The sequence below is a fragment of the Ambystoma mexicanum genome, chromosome 11 (genome assembly GCF_040938575.1).
Source record: "Ambystoma mexicanum isolate Mex_15411 chromosome 11, UKY_AmexF1_1, whole genome shotgun sequence".
In the NCBI taxonomy this organism is placed as follows: Eukaryota; Metazoa; Chordata; class Amphibia; order Caudata; family Ambystomatidae; genus Ambystoma; species Ambystoma mexicanum.
Window position 1 is genome coordinate 574,350,835 of NC_090934.1, and position 25,520 is coordinate 574,376,354.

The 25,520-nt window shown below is 48.8% G+C and overlaps 1 protein-coding gene across 15 annotated transcripts in view; it reads right to left on the reverse strand.

The window, feature by feature from the left end:
* The window catches only part of PPFIA1 (PTPRF interacting protein alpha 1), a 1,842,515-nt gene that overhangs the window by 1,189,733 nt on the left and 627,262 nt on the right, over window positions 1–25,520 (reverse strand). For all 15 annotated transcript variants that reach the window (XM_069623437.1, XM_069623430.1, XM_069623431.1 and 12 more), the window contains 2 exons: window positions 4,730–4,831; window positions 4,345–4,566 (listed from right to left, as the gene is read on the reverse strand). In XM_069623437.1, coding sequence (XP_069479538.1) covers window positions 4,345–4,566; window positions 4,730–4,831 — 324 coding nt within the window. The remainder of the gene's footprint in view (window positions 1–4,344; window positions 4,567–4,729; window positions 4,832–25,520) is intronic.

Genomic DNA, 25,520 nt, shown 5'->3' on the forward strand with positions numbered 1-25,520 from the left:
CTTCTGGAGCTTGGATCTCCCATTTCAAGTGTTGAAGTGAGTAATGCTCTGGACTACCTTGATGCCCAATTACTAATGCCTTGTCATTTATCCTTCATTCATTCATTCATGTTCCTGGTCATACATTGCCTACATAGCGTTGTTTTACACTTCTATGCAACTCACTCATTTTATGCCATGACATTGCATCAACCTAGCTGTGCACAGTTGGACCTAGCTGTGCCTGATTAACTTCTGCTCCTTTCCTTTACCTCACTGCACTCTTTATTACTGCATGTCTGTGCTTTTTAGAAATGTTGAACTTGGGTGTGCCTTACATCTTTCTCAGCTGTAAGGCCGCCTGGTTAGTTTGTATTTGTGCTGTGCAGTCTCTCCTTCTATCCTCACCTCTATGGCACTCACCATCTCCCCTATATATTCTAACTGCTATGCTATTACCTATCCCCCCTCTCACAAAGTCTGGAAGGAAAAAGTTTAAAAAGAGTCCTCCTGGTCACTAACGCTGGTCTACCCATCTCACACACCTACGTCAGTACAACTTCGACATATTGTCACCAATATCCTCTTTTCTGTCCCCAATCCAGATCTCGGGACTCTGCATCTGAACTCCAGTTTCTCTCCTTTCTCGTCCTCACCCATTAATGGTGGCACTAGATGGGAAGTACTCTTCACAGGCTTTTTATCTAGGTGTATCAATGTCCATCACAATGGTAACATAATGGCTCAGGGTCTTCAATCCAACCTCCTACTCTTTGAACGGCGCCTGCCGTCGCTCATCAACTTGCTTCTTACGCCTGCTGCTCCTCCTTCCACTCTCTGTCCCTCATCCTCCTCCAACAGGTGTACCACGCCCCTGTACCCTTCCACGGAAAAACTTTAAAGGCAGAGACCTGCTTCATCTAGCCACGCTTAATGATCGCTCTGCTATCAAACACTCTGACATCTGCCTCCTTCTTGAAGGTCTTGACCTCAATATCCTTGCTCTTACCGAGGCGTGGTTTGATGCCCGCTCAGTCACTGCTTTTGACTCTTCTCCCTGATGGCTACACCATCATCGCTAAGCCTTGCCCTAATCATGATGGCAGTGGGGTTGACTTGATCTTCCCTGAGTGGGTCCTTTCTTCACTCATACCCACACGGCCATACTCCTCCTTTGAGAGCCTGGCCTGCAAGCTGGGCATCTCTCCTACTTCCTCCCTGACCGTTTCCACTATCTACAGGCCACCTGGCTCCATCTCCCTGTTCCTCTTGGAATGGGCTGATTTCTCCGCCTCTCTCCTGTCATCTACCTCTAAACTCCTCCTCCTGGGGGACTTCTACATCCACCTTGCCTCAACCACGGCTTCCACTCTCTTCTGTGACCTCTGCACCTCGCTCTCCCTCACCATTCACCCCTCTGCTCCTACCTACTCAGCTGGACACATCCTCTGCGCCTTCATCCATATTGATCTTTTGCTCTCCGCCCCACACTCCACCCTGCTCACCTGGTCAGACTACTCCCTCCTCTCCGCCCACCTTGGTCCTCTCGGCCCTCTGACCGCAACTCCCCCTGCTCTGTCAACTTCATTCGTGGACATCCGCCCGATGAAATGAGTCAGTTGCTGCCTCTGCTTCCACCTTCACCCCCCCCCCACCTCTCCTCCCACTGCAGACTACCTCTGACGCTGCTCTCAGCAATCTCCATTTTTGCCATCACTAACACTCAACATTCTTGCCCCAGTCATGAGGATCGGCATGAAACATGCCAACAAGCGTGACTCTTGGTACAGTTCTGATCTAGCAGCCCTGACGTGATAAACTGAAGTGGCAGTCCTCAAGCTAATCTTCTGACAAACTGGCCTGGTGCCTTCTCCAAATGCAGTATAGTCTCCCCATCCGCTGAAAGAAGAGGGCCCACATCCAGGCTTGCAACTACGGAGCATCCAACAACACAGCTGAGCTCTTTAAAATCTGCAAGGATCTAGCCAGTCCTTCAGTATCTACCTAGCCAATTACCTCTCAGGCCCACTGGACTGGCCACCCACTTCACTGTAAAACCTCAGGACATCCCAAGTACTATTTCTTCCTCCCCTTGCCCTCCTCCGATCCCCCAGCTACCCCATTTGCTCATCCTTCTCTATTACATCACACGTGGGCACCAGAGTTATCCACTCTATGAAGGTCTCCTCCAAACATGTCTCCCCTGTTCTTCCAGAACTATTAAGGACATCGGCACCCTTGCCCCCGGCACTTGCAGATTTCTGCAATCACTCTTGCTACTGGGTTTTTACACTCTTCCCTTAATGACTCCCTTGTGTGCCCCCTCCTGAAAAAGCCTTCCGCCGACCCCTCCTGTCCTGCTAACTACCGCCCCATCTCTATCACTCCCTTCCTTGGGAAACCTCTGTTAAGTTGGTCTTCCCCCAACTGACCCGGCATAGTAAGCTCGTTGGTTGCCTACAGGACCATCAATCTGGATTCAGAGTATACAGAGGCCTGGAAACTGCTCTCCAGAACACCTGTGAAGAACTGCTCCCATCTCTTGAGTAACTCACCCAATGTTTTCATTCTACTCAATCTCTCCTCTGCTTTCGATACGGTCAACCACTCTATCCTCCTAAAAGTCTCCATGATACCCTTGGGATCTCAGAGTGGGCACTGGACTGGCCGACGTGTTTCCTCACCGAGTGTCTTCCCCGGTTATCCTGGGTTCTTTCTACTCTCCCACCTCTATTGTCACTTGTGGTGTTTCCCAGGGCTCGAACCTCTCACCCTGGCTCTAACATCCATCTTGACCAGCTTGCTGACCTTATCTCCACTTTCTCCCCGCACTTCGTATTATGCAGACACCCACATCTTCAAACTTCCCTCCGATCCTCTCCCTACTTCCTCTACCAAGTGACTGACTGCCTATCTGCTATCCAGTCTTGGCGTGCCTCTAATGATCTCTGTCTCAATACCAGCAAGACTGAGATCATTCCTATTGGGACTCATGCTCCCCCTTTCCTCCCTTCAATCTGGCCACCCTCTATGGGCTCTTCCCACTCTCCTTCACCCGAAGCCAGAAACCATCTTCAACTACTCTCTTTCCTTCCTCACGTCCTGGACCTTGTAAAGAAGGCCCATTTCCAACTCCACCTCCTCAGAGGTATCCTGCCTTTCCTCACTTTTCGCCAAAAGCTCAATGTCTCTAAAGCTCTGGTACTCTAAGTGCTGCACTACTGCAACAGTCTCTTCCTTAATCTATCCTCTTCCTCTCTCCGCCCCCTGAAACTAACCCAGAATAGGGCTGCAAGACTTGTCCGAGGCCTCAAGCAAAGTGACTGAATCTCTCCAGCCCGAAAATATCTCCACTGGTTCTAGGTTGCTGCAAGGATCAATTTCAAATCCCTCCGCAGCATCCATAAGGCTGTCTGGGGCTGGGGACAACGCTATCTACAACTTGCTCTCACCAAATACTCTCCCTCCAGATCTCTACGGTCTTCCAACTTCAACTCACTGTGTGTCAAGCGCTTCTCTAAGTAGCGAGCGGGTGGCCAATAACTTTCCTCACCTGGCTCCCTCATCTGGAACAGCCTCCCCATTTCCCTCAATCTTGAGCCTGATCTCCTCAAATTCTGCAAGCTCCTCAAGACTTTCCTCTTCTCCTCCTCCTTCCCGCCCTCCCGTGCTTAACCCCACAGTCACTGAGATTGGTGCTTGGGTCCTGGCCTTCCATCCAAACACCTTCAGAATCCGCCCTCCCCCTGAACCTGCCTTTGGGCACCCACTGGTCTGTGCTGTTCCACAGGCCTGCACTTATTGTATTGGCAGTTGACCACTCTTTACCAGTGGTCTCTACCAGGCACTTACCTGTTGCCTGCAACTGACCCTCTGGTACTTCAACCGTCTGTGGAACCTCTAGCACTTACCCCCCCCCCCCTTCCAATGGCCCTTCGCTCTCTCTGCACTTGCACATTCTGAAAGTTGACAAAGCCTAGTAGCACCGCCTCTAGTCTTCCCTCATCATTTTTTATTCTATTTTACTTTTGTTCCCTCCCCTTTGCCCTGTGGGCACTTTGAAACACAATTTCTTGATGTATAAGCACCTTAAAAATGTATGTACAATAAATAAATAAAACCTTACAATTGGAGCAGCAAATTGGGTAATAACATTTAACAAATCAGTTGGAAGCAAGGGAACTCTCGCTTAAGGTTACATACATCAATATAATAGATACATGAGCCTTGGTACTAATTATTGCAGGAGTCTTTTTGGGGTCATCAGTAATACTGTTTACAAGACTGTTTATGTTCTAAAAGTTGCCACTGGTTAATATGTAAATATTTACATAGATCAGCCCATAGGAAGGAGCATTTTCTCACCTCTCGAACGTCTCTTTGAAGCTTAGTATTAATTTCTTCTGACTTTATTAAATCTTTTCTTGCTATGTCAAGATCTTCCTCCAGCTCCGACACCCTGCTAGAAAGAGTAGAAAGTCGTTCTTTCATTTGATTTTGCTCCTTGGTTTGTTTCTCAATGGTATCTTTGAGCTCAATAACTTTACCAAGGTGGTCTTCATGATTTAATGAACCGTCTGAGGATCGCTGTACAGACACAAAAAAAAGTAAGCCATTGGTACATAAAACAGGTTTGTTGCCGTAAGAAAGTTAGGCATTTAATTCCAGTTGCAACACAAAGACCTAGAATACACATCCACGGGATTTACAATAAAAGACCATCAAATATGCTACAAGGAAATTGCCTTACCTTCCCATTGGTGGTAGGTGTATTTTCGGATTCATGATTTAATTCAATTATTCCATCAGAAAACATTTTCTTCTGATTATTCTGCTCCCTTGTAATCATTAACTAAAACGAAAATATATAAATTAAAGTTTGGAAATAAGAAAACGATTAAAATGTAGTCAGGATAATTAGGAAAGTTAAGAGCAGAAACGTCTGAAACTCTACAGGAAAGGCAGTGGTTTCTTACATTGAAGTACTGCGGATTCATCGGCACATCCTTTAATCAAAAAAAAAAAAAAAATCTTCCTTCACACTTCCCAAGTGTATAATTTGTGACGAATCCCAGGATGTTGTCACTGCTTCCGAAAGGGGAGTCCCTTCCCATGAGGCCAGATAGGCCAGGCAGCTACCCGATAGTACCTCTGGGGGTGGTACTCAGCAGGTGGATCTCATGGGATGGGAACCCCCCCTGTGGGACCAGTGAATACCATATCGGCAGAACGCAGTATCCCTTTTATATACCCACCACTCCTTCACCTCATCCCTCGACACACCTTCCCTCCTATACCATGTATTTCTGTAGGACAACCGAAGTAGAGTACTGAAACAAGGAAGCTCTCTTGTGAATTACACCACCATAACTCGATCAGTACTGTGACAAGGAGGAGTTGCACAGCTATACAGAGTACCTACCAGAACCACATTTCCCATTCTAGTGGATTGGAAGAAGCAGTTCAAAAGTGTCACGCCCGCCCTGGAGGAACCACGAGACGATGTATGCCCTGGGAATAAGAAAGGCAGCCGGGGAGCCGAGCAAGAAGGTCACTGCCAAGCAGTCCGGTGTGAAGGAACAGAGCAGTGAGCAGCCAAGAAGACGTTCTTGGGATCCCCGAAAGTCTGCAGCCATGGAGAAACAGTCCCACAGACAAAGAGGCAGGCACGGCGCAGCCACCAGCTTCCAGAGATGAGAACGAAGGTTTAAGTTACTTACCTGTAACTATAGTTTTCCAGCATGGGTCTGGCATGGATTCACATGCTCATGAATATTCCCTGTCAGGCTGGGAATCCTCAGTAAAAGAAAACAGTGTTCCATATTAAAATGTTATTTCTCTTCTAAACCAATCACTGTCCTTTGGGTCATACGGCCCCCATTCAATAACAGTCCTCTCCCTAAGCTCCACCCCTGGTGGCCATCTTCAGATTTGCTAAGCAAGTAAAGTGGCAGTATGAACCAAGAAGAGCCTCAGATGGGAAGGCGGGAGGGTTTGCATGTGAATCCATGCTGGAGAACAATAGTTACAGGTAAGTAACTTAAACCTTCTCCAGCATAGAGTCTGGCATGATTCACATGCTCATGAATAACGATTACACAGCAGTACATATACACAACCACAGGAGATGACAAAGCTCAACAGAAGCAATAAAAACTCACCTCTGGAACAGACTCATCTAAAAATAAAAAAATAGAAAAATACAGGTTGCCTAGCACCGCTTAGCTGATTCCCTGTCGACACAGTAGAACCTCGTGAAGGTGTAAGTGGACCTCCAGGTAGCAGCCCTGCAGATGTCTGGCAGGGGCACACCAGAGAAACGTTGTCGTTGCTGTGATGGCTCTGGTGGAGTGGGTTCTCGGCCGGCCTGGTAGCGGCCTACTAGCCAGTAGAGCACGCATGATGCAGCCACAGAGTCACCTGGAGATGAAAGCCTTCGACAAAGCCTTTCCTTGATTTATCGGTCCAAAGTTGAACAACTGAGAAGTCTTCTGAAAATTCTTCGTTCGTGCCACATAGAACTTCAAGGTACTTGAAGGAACGAGGAACACCCAGCACTTTATGCTGGAGACGACCGATTTGGAAAGAAAACGGGTAACACCAAATGTTCATTGAGGTGGAATTCCGATGGTACCTTAATGGTTGGGCGTGTACGCAGTACCACCTTTGAAGCGTGGAAAGACAAGTAAGGTTGCTTGCAAGACAGGGTCTGAATCTCCCCGACGTGCCTGGCCGAGGTGATCGCCACGAGGAAAGCAGTCTTCAACGAGATGCATAGGTTCAAGGGGCGCTCCCATGAGCTTAGTTAGCACAACATTGAGCTCCCAAGCCAGGGCAGGATCGTTCACTGGCAGGAATGTCCTGAAGAGCCCCTTGAGGAACTCCTTGACGGGCCTGTGCGAAGGTGTACCTGGATATGGTGGCGAGATGCACCTTAATAGACGCATGAGCCAGTCCCGCTTTGGCCAAGTATGGTAGAAGTTGTGGAGCCATGACACGCAGAGGGGTAATCTTCCGGCACCACACAGAGAAGAGTTTCCATTTATGTCCAAAGCACTTCAATGTTGACAAGGCTCTGGCCCTGGCCTTACATTCTGCAGGTAAAGCAGAACCTCCAAATCAAATTCTAGGGCTGCAGGAGCCATGCCCTCAGGTTCAGGCACCGGCAGCCGGATGGACGGGGCCACGGACAGACTTAGTAAGTCCAGATAACAGATCAGAGTGCCCTCCCACCCCCGTTTCCGGATGTAGAACATGGTGGTGGTGTCCATGAAGATCCTCACCACCTTGCCCTTCAACGACAGGAGAAAAGACATAAGGGCCCAGAATATGGCCCCAAGTTCCATGACATTGATGTGGAGGTCCTTAGGCCTCTGGTGTGCGCTTGTCTGGTGTGGGCTCTCCATCCTTCTAGAAAGTCATCCGTAGTGACCGTCTCATGGTAAGGAGGAACCTGATACAGTTCTCCCTGGATGAGATGTGGCCTTACACCCCACCACCGAATCGCCAAATGGAACTCATCGACGAGCATAATCTGGTCTACAAAATTCCCCGACACCTGCATCCACCTTGCATCCAGGAACTCCTGGAGAGGTCTCATGTGAAGTCTGCACAAGCGAATGAGGCTGATGCAGGAGGACATCATGCCCAGCAGCGACTTGATGGACTGAAACGTCGCAGTCTGACCCGATGACGAGCACTGTACCTTGCCTTGTAGGGCTCTCGCCCTCTCCTCCGAGGGCGCGCCAAACACGTCACCATGTTGAGTCAGGCACCTAGAAACTGTGCGTCCCGAGATGGCATCAAGCAAGACTTTGGATATTTTATGGAGAACCCCAATTCCATCAGACGACGTACGATCTTCGCTGTGTATTCCCCTGCCAGAGCGTGAGAATCGCAACGTACCAGCCAGTCGCCCAGGTAAGGGTTTATGTGGATGCCTTGTAGATGAAGATGTACCGCCACCAGGGCCAGGGACTTCGTAAAAACCCTTGGTCTGATTCTAGTCCGAAAGGTAGAGCCTTGAACTGGTAATACTGAACTTGAACTACGAATCGTAGGAACTTGCAGTGTGTATTGTGAATGGGGATGAGGAAGTAGGCGCTCTCCAGATCCAACAACGTTAGAAAATATCACTGCTCCAGCTGGGCGATCACATGTTGCAACACGACCATCCGGAACTTTTGGGACTTCAAATACTTGTTGAGAAGACAAAGATCTAGGATCGGCCTCCACCCTCCTGTTTTCTTTCAAACCGGAAAGTATCTGGAGACGCTAGGGGACTGGTTCTATTGCCCCCTTCTGCAACATGGCCTGCACCTCCTGCAGAAGCTGTGGACCGTGTTCTTGTTGCTGAATTGGCGTAATACAAGGACACCTGCATTGGGACTCCAAGCTTTGCCCCTGGTCGAGAGCGTCCAGCACCCATCTGTCCATGGTGATCTTTTCCCACGCACTGAAGAACTTGGTCGGCCAGCCAGCCTGCCTCCCACCGGGGTGCATAAGTGGGGGCCCGATACCACGGTCGGTTCAGGCCTGCTTGGGGGGTTTGGGGGTCAGAGCTCTGTTCTGCAGGCGGTGCTGCCGCTACCCTCTCCTGCCTTGAGAGCAACCTCTGTATGCTTCTTGCGTGGAGTGAGAAGGTTGTTGGTATGGTGCGTTATAACCCTTGGAAGATCTTCCTGGTTTTCCTCTGGAAGAGCGAAAGGGAGTGTGCCATCTCAGTGTCGGTTTATTATTGCTTGCAGACACTCGACAGCAGTTCCAAAGAGGTTCTCCCATTTGAACAACATATCCAGCACCTTCGTCTGAACGTCCGGTTAGAAGTTTGTTGCCTTCAACCAACCTTGATGATGCATGGATACCCCCTGTTCCCCATCTGGCGGAAGCCTGTGTCCGTGATGACTACTTCTATCGTGTTCCGTGGCCACTTCCCCCTTCCTGAAAGAGTTCCAGTGCCTCAACCTTCAAGTCCAGAATAGGACCCAGCTTGAACCATAGTTCCCGGTCATATCGGGACAAAAGGGGTAGGGCGTTAGCTGCCTTGATGGTAGAGGCTGCTGTATCAATTATCCTCTTGCCCGGCCGAGTCCACTGAATCAGGCCAGAGCTGAGACCTTAAGCACATGGGGCTAAATCAGGCACCCTGTACTTCTTTTCCAACCTGTCCTGCTTGGTCGGGCTGTACTCTGGTTTCTCATTAGAGCCAGGCCTTCTTCCCCCATGTTGTCCAAGAAGGGACCAGACATGGACTCTTCTCAACTTGCGCTGTTGGTACAGAATTCAGAATTGTTCTGAAAACATCTTACCTGCTAAACTCATTCTAGATAATGCAGACATTTTTGTCCCCTTTCTATGCCGTATGACAAATGCTTCTTTTAGGGATCGGAAAGTCCCGGTGGGAATAAAAAAAGTCAAAGTCACTCCCCTGGTAAAAAAACCTGGACTGGACCAACAAGACCCGACAAACCTCAAGACCATCACAAACTGTAACTTCCTATTAAAGGTGCTTGATAAAATTGCTACAAAACAGTTACAAGAATATGTAGACCAGCATAGCTTTTTACATCCGCAACAATCAGGCTTTAGAAGTGTGCATTGCACCAAATAAGCACTGTTGGATTTGCAAACTAAAATGCTTGGCATTCTTGACAAAGGAAAGGCAGGTTTGTTAATTCTATTGGAGCTCTCGGATGCTTTCGATTTTTTAGATCACGAGAAACTCCGAGAGGCACTAGGCACAGCTAGAAATTGTTCTCAAGATGCTATATAATGGGTATCATCCTTTTTAGAGGTTGGAACTCTAAAATCACTTGGGGAGGTCATTCCACTAATTCTAAACCAGTGGATTGCAGTGTTCCGCAGGGAGCCAGTTTTTCCCCACTGCTTTTCAACTTGTATATTCGTTGTCTCTGCACCCTTCTCTCACAGTTGGGGATTTTTTTTACTAACTTTGCAGATGACACACAGCTCATTCTGGAGCTAAGTGGCAACCACACGCCGACAATGACAGACTATCCGCCATTTACAATACAATAGAAAGATGGATGATAACACATTGGATGTGCCTTAATAGCTCCAAGACGGAGCTTATGACATTTGGCACTACAAAAGTCTTAAATAACCTAGGCTCAGACTACTCTTCATTCTGTATAAAAGACTGTTCCATCACTGTGACAAACAAAGTCAAAACCCTCGGCATCTACTTACGGTCATCACTAGGAGCCGAGGCTCAAACCTCCTACCTAAAACGAAACTGTCAATATTATCAGAGGCTTCTTTGTCGTATCAGACCCCTACTAAATATCAAAAATAGTATCAATTGCCAAGGCCACTATTCTGTCACGCTTAGATTATGGCAAAGCTTTGATGCTTGGCGCCAAGAGCAACTGCATAAAGCAATGCCAAATCATTCAGAATAACGCAGTTCGGTCCATCACAGGAAAGTCCAAGCGTGAGCATATTACTAAGGACAGAAACAACCTCCACTGGCTAGCAGTAAGGGAATGTATTATCTTCAAATTGTGGACACTGGTTCATCGTTGCCTTTACGGAACGGCCCCGACATACCTGAAGAAGGAATTCAGCTGGTATGAGCCAAGCCAGAGCTTAAGATCCGGAAAACAAGGACTGCTTAAATCTAGCTACCCTAGTAAATCCACAGGCCTAGGTCGAGCATTTCCTAGCAAGGCCATTTTCCACTGGAATGAGTTGCCCTGCAATCTCAGACTTGAAAACAATCCGCAATCATTCAGGAAACAGTTAAAGACTACACTGTTCAAATAATTAACATTTCCTCTACGCTGGTTCTCATGTAGAACCTACTTTCTTCCTCTTTACTCCTCCTCGTACTGTCCTGTGAACTTCCCGTCTCCGTGTCTGTCGCGCCCTGATGCTTGCATGCCTTCTTTCTTGGTCTCCTCAGAGACCAACTAAAACAGTTCCGATGCCCTTGACATGACGGAATGAAAAGATCCAAATTCGTGGGTGGGGAGGCTCTATGGGGCTCGCCCGAATGCAGCATTTACCCATCGGCTCCGATGAAGTATTCGTCCTAGTCGGTGCCCATAGCCGTGGTAGCCGTGTGCAGGGCTGGGGCTCCGGGTGGGGCCTTCTCAACGAGGTGGAGGAGTGGGATGATGGCGAGGACCAGCGCCCCATTTGGCCTTTCGCGGGGTTGTGCTTATCCTCAGGCTCTTGCGTGTTCCGTTAAGGCGTAGGTCCTGTAGGCATCCTCTGCTCGATTTCAGTGACCAGTGTGTGCAGGGTCCCGAGAATGTCCAGCAACACGTCCCTACCTGTAGGGGTGAACAGAGCCAGCGGTTTAGGGTCTGGCTTGACGCACCTCCTCTTGCAAGCAGGGGACCCCCTTTGTGATCTGTATAGCCATCGTCCTGTCGATCATTGACCTTGTCGGTACTAGAGTAGATCTGCTCTGTTCTGTCCAGAGCAGCCTGCTGTTCCACGTACCGGCAAAGGTCTGCCCGGGGGACCGTCTCCCTCTCCTGCTGAGGTTGCTGGGTCTGTGAGGCTGCTGGCTCTTTCCCTGATCCTGGAGCGGTTGCAGTCTTTGTTGTTGCCTCTGCAGCGGTACCCTGCCTCAGGGCTAAGGACACCTGTGGAGCAGCCGCCACTTCCTTCGTGGACGCACTCTCCTTCAACGCTGTCACTGTGGACGTCATTGACTTTGTCGACGATGTGCTTGTCGCTGCTTTCATTGACTTTGCCTTCAGTGACCGTTAACCTGGCATGCTGCAAGGTCTTAGCCAGCTTTGACGAGTCCTATAGACTTTTCCCACGTCGGATTATCTGCAGACAGAGTTTGGACTGGGTTAGAGTCTTTATCTTCGAAGAGGCCCCCTTCGTTGGTAGACTCACTGTGCACTGTGGAGTTTGCCAGTGATGGCGATCGCCTTCGGCCTGACTCGGCACTCGCATTAGCGGCGAACGCAGCGGTGCAAACGTTGCATAGCTTGGCCTTATCTTGGACCCCCGCGAGCAGGGCGTCCTCAAAGGATCTCAATCTCCTCCGGAAAGGAGTTAGCTCCTCGCACTGGCCAGTCCAAGATGAGGCTTGACTCTGCCTTGTGGCTCAGTCTGTGGCCTTGCTCTACTTGAGCCACGCTGACAGTCTGCTGTAGCGGTCTTTTTTGGTTTTCTTCGAGAAACCACTGCACACCTGGCATCCCTCCTCTCATTGTGGTCCGGATGCAGGCAATACGCATTTACAATGGCGATATCTTCCACGAAGACGTTTCTTAATACACACTTTGCGCAAAGTTTGAAGAGGCTTTGACTTTCCTTCTCTTCAGTCATGGCTAAAAGGCGCAAAGTACTCCCAAGGCCCGGTCTTCCCGGAACTTTGGTGGCGATCCAACGGTGGATGAAGATCTTCACCGGTAGCAGATACCCGCTGCCGGTCTTTATCCTTCGAAGATCAAGCAAAAATCGTTCAAAATTCAAACTTTTTTGGTAAAAAATGTAATTTAAAAAAACACAAAATTAGCCCAGAGAGCAACTGGAGGACTCCCAACACTGAAGTGTGCAGTAGAAATCTGAAGATGGCCACCAGGGGTGGAGCTTAGGGAGAGGACTGTCATTGGATGGGGGCAGTAAGGACAGTGATTGGTTTAGAGGAGAAATACATTTTAAAAGTGAAAGTGAAAGTTTTTTCTTTGACCGAAGATTCCAAGCCGGTATCCAGTCAACATATCTAAAACATTACAGAGTAGTACATTTCAGAGTGGACCATAATACCGAAAAACACTGCAAACATTAAATAAAGGGTAAAGGGGTTAAAATGGCTCAGGCTGGGGTGGCGTTTTAAGAGTACAACAATGTAGGACCCCACCTCCCCCCAAAATTAAAACAAATTGTTTCAGTATTTTATCTGCAATGAAATGTACCACTCTAATTGTGGTCTGTAAAATCACATATAACCTTCCCAGCCCGACGACGGGGAATATTCAAGAGCATGTGAATTCATGCCAGACCTCCATGCTGGAGAACCAGGGGACGCCCCACAACAGACAGCAGGCGCACGGGACATCCAGAGAACATTGTGAACCACAAATTAAGGGACGCTAATCAACAGGCAGGCACCGGGGGCTCTGTAAAGTGGCAGAGACAATTCAAGGAGGCAAGTAAGCCTAAAGAGCCACATGGTGGTCTGGAACCCTATTAAAAATCCAAAGACATTCAGAAAGCATAATAGCTGCTTACTGGCAGAAACCTGCAGTGCGAATCTGGAACCTGCACCCATATACAGAGAACTGTGAAAGTGACAGACAATAAATGCAGTACTTGGCAGGTGAGTAAATCAAGTCTGTATGGGAACCACCACAGCTTGGGAGTGCATCCAGGCTATTCTTTATCATTGCAGTGCCTGGTGGGAGGAAACTAGGTCTGCCAACCAGGGTCAAGAACCCACCCCAGTTTGGAAAAACATCCTAACTCCTTTGCCTTTCAACTGTGCCTGGTAGACCAGGTCTGCCAATCAGGGTTGGGGACCCAGAGACAGAAAAGGAAGCCTACGAAGGGTCAAATGGTCTCGGGGGGGGGGGGGGGGGGGGGGGGGGATGGGGGGATGGGGACGATAGCTCAGCAGCAACGTGCTCGCCTTGGGAGCAAGACGGGACGGAGCAATCTGTGGGTATTAAGCATGTTATAAATAACCTATGTTATCATGTCATAACCAGGGAACAGTTTTACGGAACAATTGCGGAAATGTGCAAGAAGCTTGAACAAAGCAGTGGAAGGGAGATATTCACTAATACTTCAGGATCTAAAGATTCCATAACTGTCTTTTGCCCAGGGGAAGGGAACCACTCTTTGGGCAACAAATGCCTTTTCATTTAGTTAAAACTTAGAGTGTGAGGTACAGAGCTAGGATTCTGACATTGAAACTCCTGACACTGCAGGGAACCCCCTCTTAAGAGTTAGGGCGGAATCCAGTGTTCTTTTCCTTTTTGCAATTGAATAACATTTTCTAATAATCACCATGACCCCTCTGTGTCAGAGTGTTCTGCACCGTTACAACTTGGACACCAGTTTATCATAAAAATTAACAGTTACATTTCCTATGAAAATAAAGCTTAATTGGTGTAGTTCCAAGGCTGATAATAAGCAGACTCACCCTCGCAAAAGGACAGTTCATAAACATTAGGGCTCCCTCTCAAAATACCAGTTAAACTATTGCAGCATTTTGTTACAATACATTTTCCATTATCATTCAGATGGGAGTTAAGTATATGTAAATACCATTGCTAAAACAAAATCAAACGTTTGAAATAAATTGAATTAATACAACTTCACAAAAGAGGTATGTAAAACAATACATTAAAATGAATGTGAATTCCAGATCGTATCGGATTAAAAAATAAATTACTCATGTATTATAGATCATTCCTATATACATCACATTTTTTGGCTTATATGGTTACTACAGCAAACAAAGCCAGACCTGAACATGTTGATTTCCAAAGTGCAGGGATGGTTCAAATATACTGTATACTTAAATGCTCTGGTATAGGTTTACATCAATTATTTTAGGTCATTTGTATAGTGTACATAAAAGTAAAGAATGGGGCACATCTGAAAATGGTCACTTCATTCCAAAAAAGCTGTGAAAGTACCTAATGGTAAAAGTTCCTACTTTGGGGACACTCCAAATTCTTATCCAATACAAGAGGTGTTTCAAGGAAGCCTCTTGGAGAATGCAAATCATAGCCAGCTTGAGGCATAAAGGTAAAGTGGCGGAGGATCATGAAGGCTCATAAGGTACCAACTATGGTATTCTCAATAATGCCCACCCGCAACAGTTTTTGCTTATCCTACATCACAGCCGTTGAAGGGCTGGCCCCTTTGCCTGTGAAAATACACCCCAAAGGCACAGACCAATAACACCCTCTTCACACACCGTCCCCCAAAACAGTATATAAAAAGAAACATCCCCTGTCTAGTCAACACTGCAATCCTTTTCTCCATCTGGGGTCCCCAAAGGTCATCCTTGTTAACTCCGACACCCTAGATGTTCGAAAGCAATAACCCCTTAAACAGATCTACTCAGTAGGAAAAGTTGAAATGTACAAGCACCCTTGGAATCCACAGACATACATTTCTTCTTAAATCCTTAGTAATACATCATTACACTTATTTAAAAACATTTGGAGACTAGAACTTGCTGGAGAGAAGAATGATATTTCCACATATATTAAGTGGTAGTTTGTATTGTTCTACAAAGGTGTCACACAAAGGTGAGACAATAGCCACATTTAAAAACAATCCTAGTCAAGACTCCTCTGGTGGTAGGGAAAGTTCTAGTTCTCTCACCTCCTAGGCTCCCTACAGGAACAACCTAAAGGCCTGTTTAGCAGTGCTAATTTGGTTGATAAATACTGCCTGAAAATTAAATATAATATTGAATTCACTGAACATGACCGCTAACCTATTCTGAATCACCTTACCAAGTAACCAGGTACAGAACTGATTTTATGATGGGAAGGAAGCCTGTGCAGAGTACATTTTTGCTTCTGTCCTCTTTGGTGTGTGCACCTTTTTCTCCTCTGTAAAGTCTTCGGTCTTTGTCTAGTCTCAAGTAATCCCAATATTTTACATACAATTTTCATAATGTCTTTGTTAGCTGTGAAGTTGGAGATGAAAGGAGCTGGAATTATGTTCATTGATTGTTTTTTTCGTTTTTTTCCAGTGCCATTGATGTATTCATTTAAATCGGTATCTTTGTAGCATTGCTGGCAGCAAATGGTATTATATTTTCGTTGTATTTAATTTCCTCAGAACTGCTGATGATCATTTCTGCCTCCCGTTTCTACGTCCATAGCCAACTACAGTTTCTTGTGGTCATTGAAACAGTTCTCCCAAACTGTTCTCAATAGTGGATTGGCTGTGGCCACTGGTGGCATGCCATAGTCTGCTTTTTAATGTGCCCTCCATTACACAATGCTCTCATTCCAAGGGAATTTTCATAAGACTAAGTAAGTTCGATTGTTAAGTGTCGTAATTAAGCTAGTGATTTAGACAGTTTTCTTCTGCACCATTCCACTGATTTTCTTTATTTGTATATTATAATTAAATACATTTCAAATGAACACTTTTTAGACCATCGGAATGGGTATTCACTTGTGCACATCCTTGAGTAAGCGATCGGTACCATCAAACGTGCTACTTTGAAACTATAGGTAGGGCTTTAAAAGTTAAATACACGGATGAACTCCTAAAGCATTTTCTGTATAAAATGAAGCATATAATAAAAACAAATCACTGATAAACTAGCAGGCAGTTTCATTTTGCCATGCGTCACGAGGTGAATAATCTGGCCTTGTCAAGAGGGGGATGTGGACCCGTCCCCAGCCTGGTGTGGGAGGCCTACCAGGGTGGAAGCCAGAACCATTCTTACCCCAAAGGGGTAAGCAGTTGAATTTTCTTTCAATCACCATATTTTGTACAAGCACTCGTCACTTATGTTGGGATGCACTGGTCACTTTATAAAAGCACAGGACACTTGCTGGTGCTTTTATGATTGAGATATTTTTAATGCTATGTTGAATAAAACAGAAATGTTGGTTTAAATGAATGAGATGCATTTATGTGAAGGTTGAATTCTCCTTTACTATTAGGTACCTCATGTGAGATGGAGTAACTAGTGAGTTTGTTTTGGGAACACCTTGAAATAGCTTGCCATGTTGTTTGCTTTAGAGTGTGTGCATTTATAAACCAGGGATCCTATTCAACCTAATTTTTTCCTGGTGTCCCTCAGTGTTAAGTACGGCGGCTGGGAGGGCCCCAGTTCCTGAGCCCTCCATAAGAGTCTGCACGAGTATTAACAGTGCCACTGTGGGTCATACCATACCTCCTGAAAATATTGCTGGCCAGTTTCTTTGCCTTTCAGCTCACCACCACATACAGACAAGATCTGGGTAGACTGCCCACAAGCAAGCAGCCCACCAGAGCCGTTCAGCCAACAACTCCAGCCTTCACAGTATTAGTGCCAGAGGGAGCACGAGAACCACCAGACAAGATTACCAAAATGGTGCGCAGTCACCAGGGACACCGTGCACAGTTAACCAGCTGGAACATGCGCCAAGCTCGAACAGCCACAAAGGAGATTTCGACGAAGAATCAGACTTGTCGCGGAAAAACTTCCAATCGGAAATACAGACTTACCTGGTTACTTCAGACTTTGCCTCAACGCAGCACTCCAACACAAACTGGGACACTCCACAAAGCAGGGTGCCTTTGCATCAATGTGGCAGCCTTGCATGGAAGAAAGGGGCAGGACTTAGACCCCCATTTGTGAACATTCAACACTAGAACATCTCTTGTGTGGGGAAGTTGGGGCAAGACTGATCGGGGGCAAGAGCCACAAAGGGAGGGGGGTGGAAGGATAAGAAAGGTGACAGGAAACAGGAAGGTGTGTTTTGTTCGGGTGAGATCAGAGGAGGTGGCAGAACAGGAGACCATAAGGAAGGATGGTGGACTGGAGTTTAAGGACATTAGAAAGATAAGGCAATTACATTTAGGCCCTCATTAATAGAAAGTCAGAACTTGGACAATAGGCGTCATTTAAATCTAGGTACTAACTTGGGGAGTAAGCACGTCTGGGTTGTGGACGAAAATCTCTAGACGAGCGAGAGAGTGATGGCTCCTATTGCCCAGGGTAAAGGCATAATGAAGTAGACAGACAACTGAAGTAAAAGTGTGGGATATAAACGTTTATTGAATAAAAAATGAGGTTGGAAAAGGCCTAACTTGCCCCAATGCAAAGGTGGAATTTCCATGCCCAACTAAAACTAATGGTCTGTGTCAGGAAGTCCAAAGCAAACGTCTGTCCAAAACCTAAACTTGCCCCTACACACAATTGTGTACAATGTGTAGCAATGTCAGCTTCGAAAGAAAGGTCTTCCAGGTCTAGAGTGGAAAAGGGTTTTCCCAAGTTTCAAATAGTTAACTTTTCCAAAAGAGGGGTTCACTTCCCCAAGCTTTCAATTCTTCCAATGTCTCAAAATAACAATTCCATAAAATGTTCAATGTTCCAAAATAACAGTTTTGTTTTTTCCCCAGCTCCTCAGGTTTGGTTGCTTTTCACCAATTTAGAAAGTTCAGCTCATAAATCTTAATTCACATCCGTTTCCTTTACTCAATTAGAAAGTGGCTTGTCCTTAGGTGGGTGTTTGGTCAAGGCGCAGTTGTCAGACCACACAGGCCACCCATTATAAGTAAAGCACCCAACACACCTTACTTGGATCTGTTTTACATGTATCTTGCCACCATCTCAGCTTCACAAGACTTGAGACAGTATCCTTTCAAATGCCCTTGAAGCTTTAATATCAATGGCTTTGTCAAAAATCACTCTTGTAGTGGCTTTCTTTTGCAACACAAACATATGCTTCCCAGTTCACTCTCCTGCTCATAAACCCTGTCTCTATTACAGATTCCTTGAGTAAAGCTTCTGGCTCTCTTTTGCCAGGTTTCTCTTTCACACTTGGTTAGTGTTTTTTAAAAAAAAATTATTTTATTTTCAAAACCAAACAAAACACACAGTACAATTGTTCCAATACATAAAACATCATTGAACAATCGCATTTCCCATCATAACTCCCCAACTCCCCCCCGACCCCCCTAAACTAGAGCCAATTCTCCCACGTCATCTACGGGAGCATTATCAGGTAGCGCAACACTTGAGCGCTCATCTTCCGAATCCTCTGTTTCATCCTTATTCTGATGCGGGTTCGCCATAGAGGTCACCAATTGCCGCCACTCCAGCAGGGACCCTACTTCCTCCTCGCCCCCCCTGGTGACCGCTTCAAACCAAACTACAGATTCAGCTTCAGCCCACCTTAGGAGGTCCGCCCACAAGAACTCCACCCTAGGTCTATGGGCCGCCTTCCAGCCCATAGCAATACTGCGTTTGGCTAGGGCGTAGGCCAAGTCCTTCATCTTGCTTATATGTTTTGCATGTCGGGGTCTAGGAAACAACCCGAGCATACATGACAAGGCTGATTCCACGTCCAGCACCACTCCCCCACCAATCCGTTTCGTTTTAACCTCCTCCCAAAACCTGTACACCTCCTGGCAAGCCCAAAACATGTGCAGCATCCCCGCATCCACCTCCCCACACCTGGGGCATTGCTGCGTAACCGGTCCCCCAAACTTTGCAATTTTCCCACGAGTCAAATAAGCCCTGTGGGTCACGTACAATTGAAGTTGTTGGAATCTCGCATTCCTAGACACCTTCTTATGGCACATCTGGGCCCTCTCCCACTGCCCGTCTGTCATGGGTCCTCCTATTTCCTCTTCCCAATCCTGTCTCAGTTGGAGCAGCTCCTTTCCTACCCTTGCTCGCAGAAGCTCATATATCCTTGATATTTCGTGTCCACCCTCCGACACATCATACATCGTTTCCAGGGAGGCGTCGGGTTCCTCGGCTAGCACTGTCTCGGGCCACCCGTCTCTAGCCTTTTACACAAGCCTAACGTAGGTTATATATTGGCCCACCTGCACCCCTGTCTCTTCTTGCAATCTCTGAAAGTCCACTGCCTCCCCTTCCCGCCATATGTCCCCGAGGGTGGCTAAGCCCACCGGTTTCCAGTATCTGCGGACCGATTCGAGTAGTTGAGAATCGTTTTCACAGCGCCGCCAATGGGGCTTGCTGGGAGTACGGCTCCAAATTCCCCATCATCCTCCACGTTCTATGCCAGACCTCCCAGCCAAGCCACAGTAGCCGCCCCCTGCCCATCAGCTTGTCCCTACTCAACCACACCACCTCCTTTCAAGAAGTATGGGGCCGAGTCCCTTCGCAGGAGCCTGGCCTCTGCCGAGTCCTCAGCCGAAAGCCACCTGGCCACATACAGCAGCTGCCCCGCCAGATAATAGAGTTCAAAATTTGGCAGACCTATACCCCCCTTGTCACACGGGTTCTGAAGCTTCCATAGGGCCACCCTGTTCCTGGAGTTCCCGCACACAAAACCCCTACACACGCTATCAAGTTTCGCGAATAGGCTCCTAGGTATCATAAATGGGACATTCACGAAAAAATGCAAGAGCCTAGGCAGGACCACCATCTTGAGCAAAGCCGCTCTCCCCATCATGGTCAGGGGCAATCTAGACCAGAACACCATGCTGTTCCTGACCCCCTCTATTGCCTTCTCAGTATTATGTTTGTGCTCCGCTTCAATCTTGTGGTAAATATTTACTCCCAGATACCTAAAGGTCTCAGTCTTCCACGGTATTGGCAGGATCGGCAGCGGAACATCCCTGTACCTGCCCAGGGGAAACAGACTGGACTTCCCCAGGTTCACCGATATGCCCGAAAGGGTAGCATACCGTCCCATCACCTCCAACACATACTGCAGGTTTTCTTCCGGATAACGCAAATAGAGGAGCATATCGTCCGCATATAGCGATATAAGGTGGCTGCCACCTTCTGTGCTAATGCCCACCTCCCCATATTGGTGCCGTAGGTATATTGCCAGCAGTTCTAATGCTAGTATGTACAACATGGGTGACCAGGGGCATCCCTGTATGGTCCCCCTGCTGAGTTGCCAAGCATCTGAGACTGTGGACCCCGTTTTGACTCTTGCTACCGGGGTGCTGTAAAATAACTGGACCCACCTAAGGTATCCAGGTCCCATTCCGTATCCCCTCAGGACCGCATTCAGCCAAGGCCACCTTACAGAGTCAAAGGCTTTGACCACGTCTAATGACACTATGGCCAACTCGCCCGTATCTTCCTCGGTTTGGTCAATAATGCAGTGTAGCCTCCTATGGTTATCTGTGATATTCCTACCCGGGACATAGCCCGTCTGATCTGGGTGTATCAGCTTGCCGATCACCCTCTTCAACCTATTAGCCAACACTGCCGTGAGTATTTTACTATCCTGGTTGAGCATGGACAACGGTCTCTAAGACCCGCACTCCACGGCCGGCTTGCCTGGTTTCAAGAGTGGGATGATCACAGCCTCGCGGAGGGTCAATGGAAGTTCCCCCTGCTCATAGGCCTCGTTGAACATAGCAAGCAGTGGCTGAAGCAGCTCCTGCTTGTATGTTTTATAAAACTCACTAGGCAACCCGTCTGAACCGGGCGCCTTACATGTGGGCAGGTCCTGAATCACCACCTCCAGCTCATCCGAGGTGACAGGTGCGTCTAACTTTGCGCGTTCTAGGTAGTCCAGGGTGGGCAGCTCTATGTCCTCCAGTGTGTCTTGTATGTCCTGGCACATATCCTCCCCTGTGTCCTCATACAAATGTCTGTAAAACTTAAGGAACTCCTCGTTTATACCTTCTTGGGTGTTGCAGGTGCAACCTCCCTCACCCCTAATCTCACTGATCACTGAGCGGGGGGGGGGGGTCTCACTCTTATACAGCCAGGCTAGCAATCTGCCCGGTTTGTCGCCCCCTGCGTGTATCCTCACCGTGTATTTCCCATAATTAAGTCTACACAATCTATCCCAGAGTGCACTGCAGGACAACTGTAGGTCTTTCATCTTGGTTCTGTTGTCGTGGGCAGTGTTCTCACAACGTGCGAGTCCCTCCAACTCCCTCTCTGTTTCCCGCAATTCCCTTTCTACACCCCCCTGGAGCCCTTTAGATTTGGAAATGGCTACCCCACGCACCACCACCTTGAACGCTTCCCACAATGTTCCCACCGAGCGTACGCTACCCGTATTTATCTCGAAATATTCCTCAATGGCTTCCCTCAGGCCCTCCCGGAACCCTTCATCCTGCAGAGCCTATGTCCTAAGTCTCCATGTTGGGATCCGCGATCTTGGGGGCTGGTGTCTCCACTCTACTACTAAGGGCGAGTGATCTGACAATACTCGGGCCTTGTATTCCGCTCCCATTATGTCTCCCACTATCTCGGCCGCTACAAACACATAATCTAGCCTCATGTGCAAATCGTGTGGCGCTGCATAGTGCGAATATTGCCTATCAGTAGGATGCAACTTTCTCCACACATCCTCCAGGCCTAGGTCTCTCAGTAAGGTTCCTAGCGCCCTAGCTGCCGGTGCCGTCGTCCCCGCTTTGTCCGCTGACCTATCCATGTTGGGGTTCAGGGTACAGTTGAAGTCCCCTCCCAACACCACCGTACCCCCTGCCAGGGGGCCAAGTTTGCTGTAGAGGGTCATAAAGTAAGCCGCAGTATCGTTATTGGGGGCATACAAATTTATGATGTGCACTTCCCTATTCTCCAGGAGACCCGTCACCACCACCATTCTGCCCTCCGGATCTAACGTAGAGCCCAGCACCTGGAACGGCACGTGCAGTGCCACCCAAGTGATAACCCCTCTAGCGTACGCCGAGTACGCTGCACCCACCACATTACCCTTCCATTTCCTCCTGACCACCTCTAGCTTCTCCCTGGTGAGATGGGTTTCCTGCAGTAGGGCTTTATCTATGTGCATCCTTTTTAAGTACATCATCACTTTATTTCGTTTCAAATAACTGTTAAGGCCCCGTACATTCCAGGTCACAATTTTGAGATTACCCGATGCCATCTGTTCGGACTGTTCCCATCTTAACCATACCCTTGATGCTCCTCTCGTTATTCCGTTCTCTCGCTCTCTGGCTCATTACCCCTTCCCTCCCTCCCAACTTCCCTCTAACCCATCCCCCATCCCCCAACTCCCCATTCCCCAACTACAAACCACTGCACGCCCTTGCAATCCTCCCCCCTCCCTCCCCAACTTCGGCCACAACCCCCGCAAATGCCCAGCTCCATCCCTGGATCTCAGGCCCTCCCGCGTTTGCCTCCGGCCTGGAATACCAGGCCCAGAGTCCAGCAGGGTGTCACCGGACTACCAGTGACCTACCTAAACTACTCAGTGGGGGTTAGTATGTCGAACTCCGTGTAACTCCCCTACTAAAGTGCAACTTTCCCGATATCCACAGATCTTAAGTCTACCTGTTGCGCCAGGCATAAACACCAGCCATTTATATGCAGTACTATATTCAAGTCCCAATGTCAATTGATACAACACCCGGGAAGCCCCAACCACACGCTACTTATCTTTGTCAACATTTTCCTGGACATCCAGTTCGTGGGGGCAGCTCTGCAAGTCCAGCCATCCCATAGCATCCTCCGGAGTGTGAAAGAACAGGGCCCTGCTCCCGTGGAATACCTTCAATTTAGCCAGATAGAGCAGCATGTATTTGAGGCCGGCTTCTCGCAATCTCCTCTTCACCGACCCAAAATTCATACGGCTCCGCTGTACTTGCAGGGTGTAATCTGGGTATGCCGTTATAAGCGCGGCCCCCCTCTGTATTGTGCCTCCTTTCCGAAAGTATTCTAGGATTCTTTCGCGGTCCCGGTAATTCAAAATCTTGGCAATCACCGGCCTAGGGGGGTTCCCCGGCGGCGGCTTTCTCATGAGGGCCCTGTGCGCGCTCTCCACGGCGAACCCCTGAGATAGGGCTCCCCCGGGTATCTCCTGTTGTACCATGGTCTCGATGAACTCGGTGGGGTCAGTTCCTTCAGCATCTTCCGGCAATCCAACGATGCGGATGTTATTCCTTCGTGCACGTCCCTCTGCTTCCTCCGCCCTGCTTTCCAGGTTGCTGACCCTCTGCACCAAGGCATGAAGCTCTGAGCTATGGGCTGCACAGGCCGCCGTGTTCGGGGCCACTTCTTTTTCTAGGGCCCCTGTGCGCTCAACCAGAGACCGCACATCCTGCCGGAGGAGGCTCACGTCTTCTTGCACTGCTCCTATCTTGAGCTCAAGCGCAGCTTCCAGTTTGTCCATTGCTAGGCCCAGTTTGGTCTCCCAGGCCTCCTTCAGATCGGTGATTGCCTCCAGTACATCTTGGTTGCCTGTGGGGCTGGGGCCCACTTTGGGAGACTTTTCCGCCTTCCTGGCCTCTTCCGCATGTGTTGGCGTTCTGGTGAAGTCATCTAATGTGGGCTGTTTGGCTCTTATTCTGGGGGGTTTATTCGCCATCCTGTTGCACCGGGATCGTGAGGGCCCACCTCACTGCTGCAGTGTCCTGTTAAGCGCACCCAGTTCCCCAGAGTTTGCCGGGGCCAGGCCCCACCGCTTCCCGGATATCCCGTTGGCACCGCGCAGCACCAGTGGACTATATTTATCCACGTGCGCTTGTGTTTGCAGTCTGTAGTCACAGGATCCGGGCTCCAGCCCGACCTGTCTGCTAATGTCAGCACGACCCCTCCGGCCCGTGTTCTGACTCTTCAAGAGTCTATCAGGTACCCCAGTGTTTCCCCTGCCAGAGCTGTGTCGTAGTGGGCCGTGGGACTGCTGAATTCCCTTTGCTTAGGGACTCAGGCCCTCCTTTATCACGGCCGTGCGTTACAGCAACGTTCCGCGCGCCGCTCGTATCTCCACCGGCCTCAGGTCCCTGTGTTAGTGACCGTGTCCTCACTGATTGCCTCCAAGCAGCGCTTTGTGGGGCCCGCCGGGGGTCAGGGCCCGCCTCACCATCTGGGCTCGGGCATATCCAAGCCCGCCGTCGTCGTGCCAGGGATGCTCTAACTTGCCTGCTGATTCGCAGCTGGCCGGAGACACGGGGATCGCGCCCCCCCTTAGGAGCCACTATGCAGCCGCAGGCACCCCCGGGATCCCGATCTAACTGCGGGGCCGCCGGGTTCGCATTATCGGCCGGACCGCTACTCTCAGCTGCTCCGCGAAACGTCTGCCCCCGCTCAGCGCCAGATCCACGTCCTCGTAGGTGACAGCGGGTCACAGCGCCAGGCTCCCGCACGCAGCTCCAACAAACGCTGCGGTCACCAATGTGGCCCTTTGTCCTGTGCCGCCATCTTTGTTTGCGTCTCTGCCGCAGGCACCCCGCTCTTCCTTTTCGGTCATGTCTTCCCGTAATGGCTTGCAGTCACACCGCTTCCACGCTCGGGACGCTCCTCAAGTGTTCATGAGCGTGTAGCTGTGTCGCCGGCATGCAATGTCCAGTGGAAACTAAGGTTTCTGCGAGGATCAATGTCGGATCTCGGGAGCTCTCCACGGACACGTCCTCCTACGTGGCCAGTTAGCCACACCCCCCCCGGTTAGTGTTATATTTCTCTTGCAGCACTATTCTTGGCTTTAAGCAATGCTTGCTCATTTCACCCTTGACAATGCTTGTTTACACAACTTCTCATATTGTTAATGCTTGGTTTTCTTAGATTGAATGCATATGTTCAAAATAAACGGTCTCTGGCACTAAACTGCCCATACACAGTGTCCGGGACCCCCTCTCCAACCAGGCGGACTCACCGGCCTTCTCACAGTCTTGTTTCCACTCTACGGTCTCTTCGCGCTGGTTCCCTTTGGTGTGCAGTGTCTTCCAAAGCTTCCTCGCTTCTCCGCTGCATCTTTCGGAGCTCTGGTAGCCTGCAGTCAGCAGTCCTGCACCTGAGAGTGCTCGGGAGCCTCTCCAACACTCAGTACTGCATTGCTTCCACAGCCCTGCCTCAGACTGTCAACAAGCCCCTGTCACTTGCTGCACCAGATCCCGCTCCTGATACCTTCCGGCGTTTCTGGAAGGTGCCGTCTCGCTGCAACAGCTTCTGCCCTGGAACA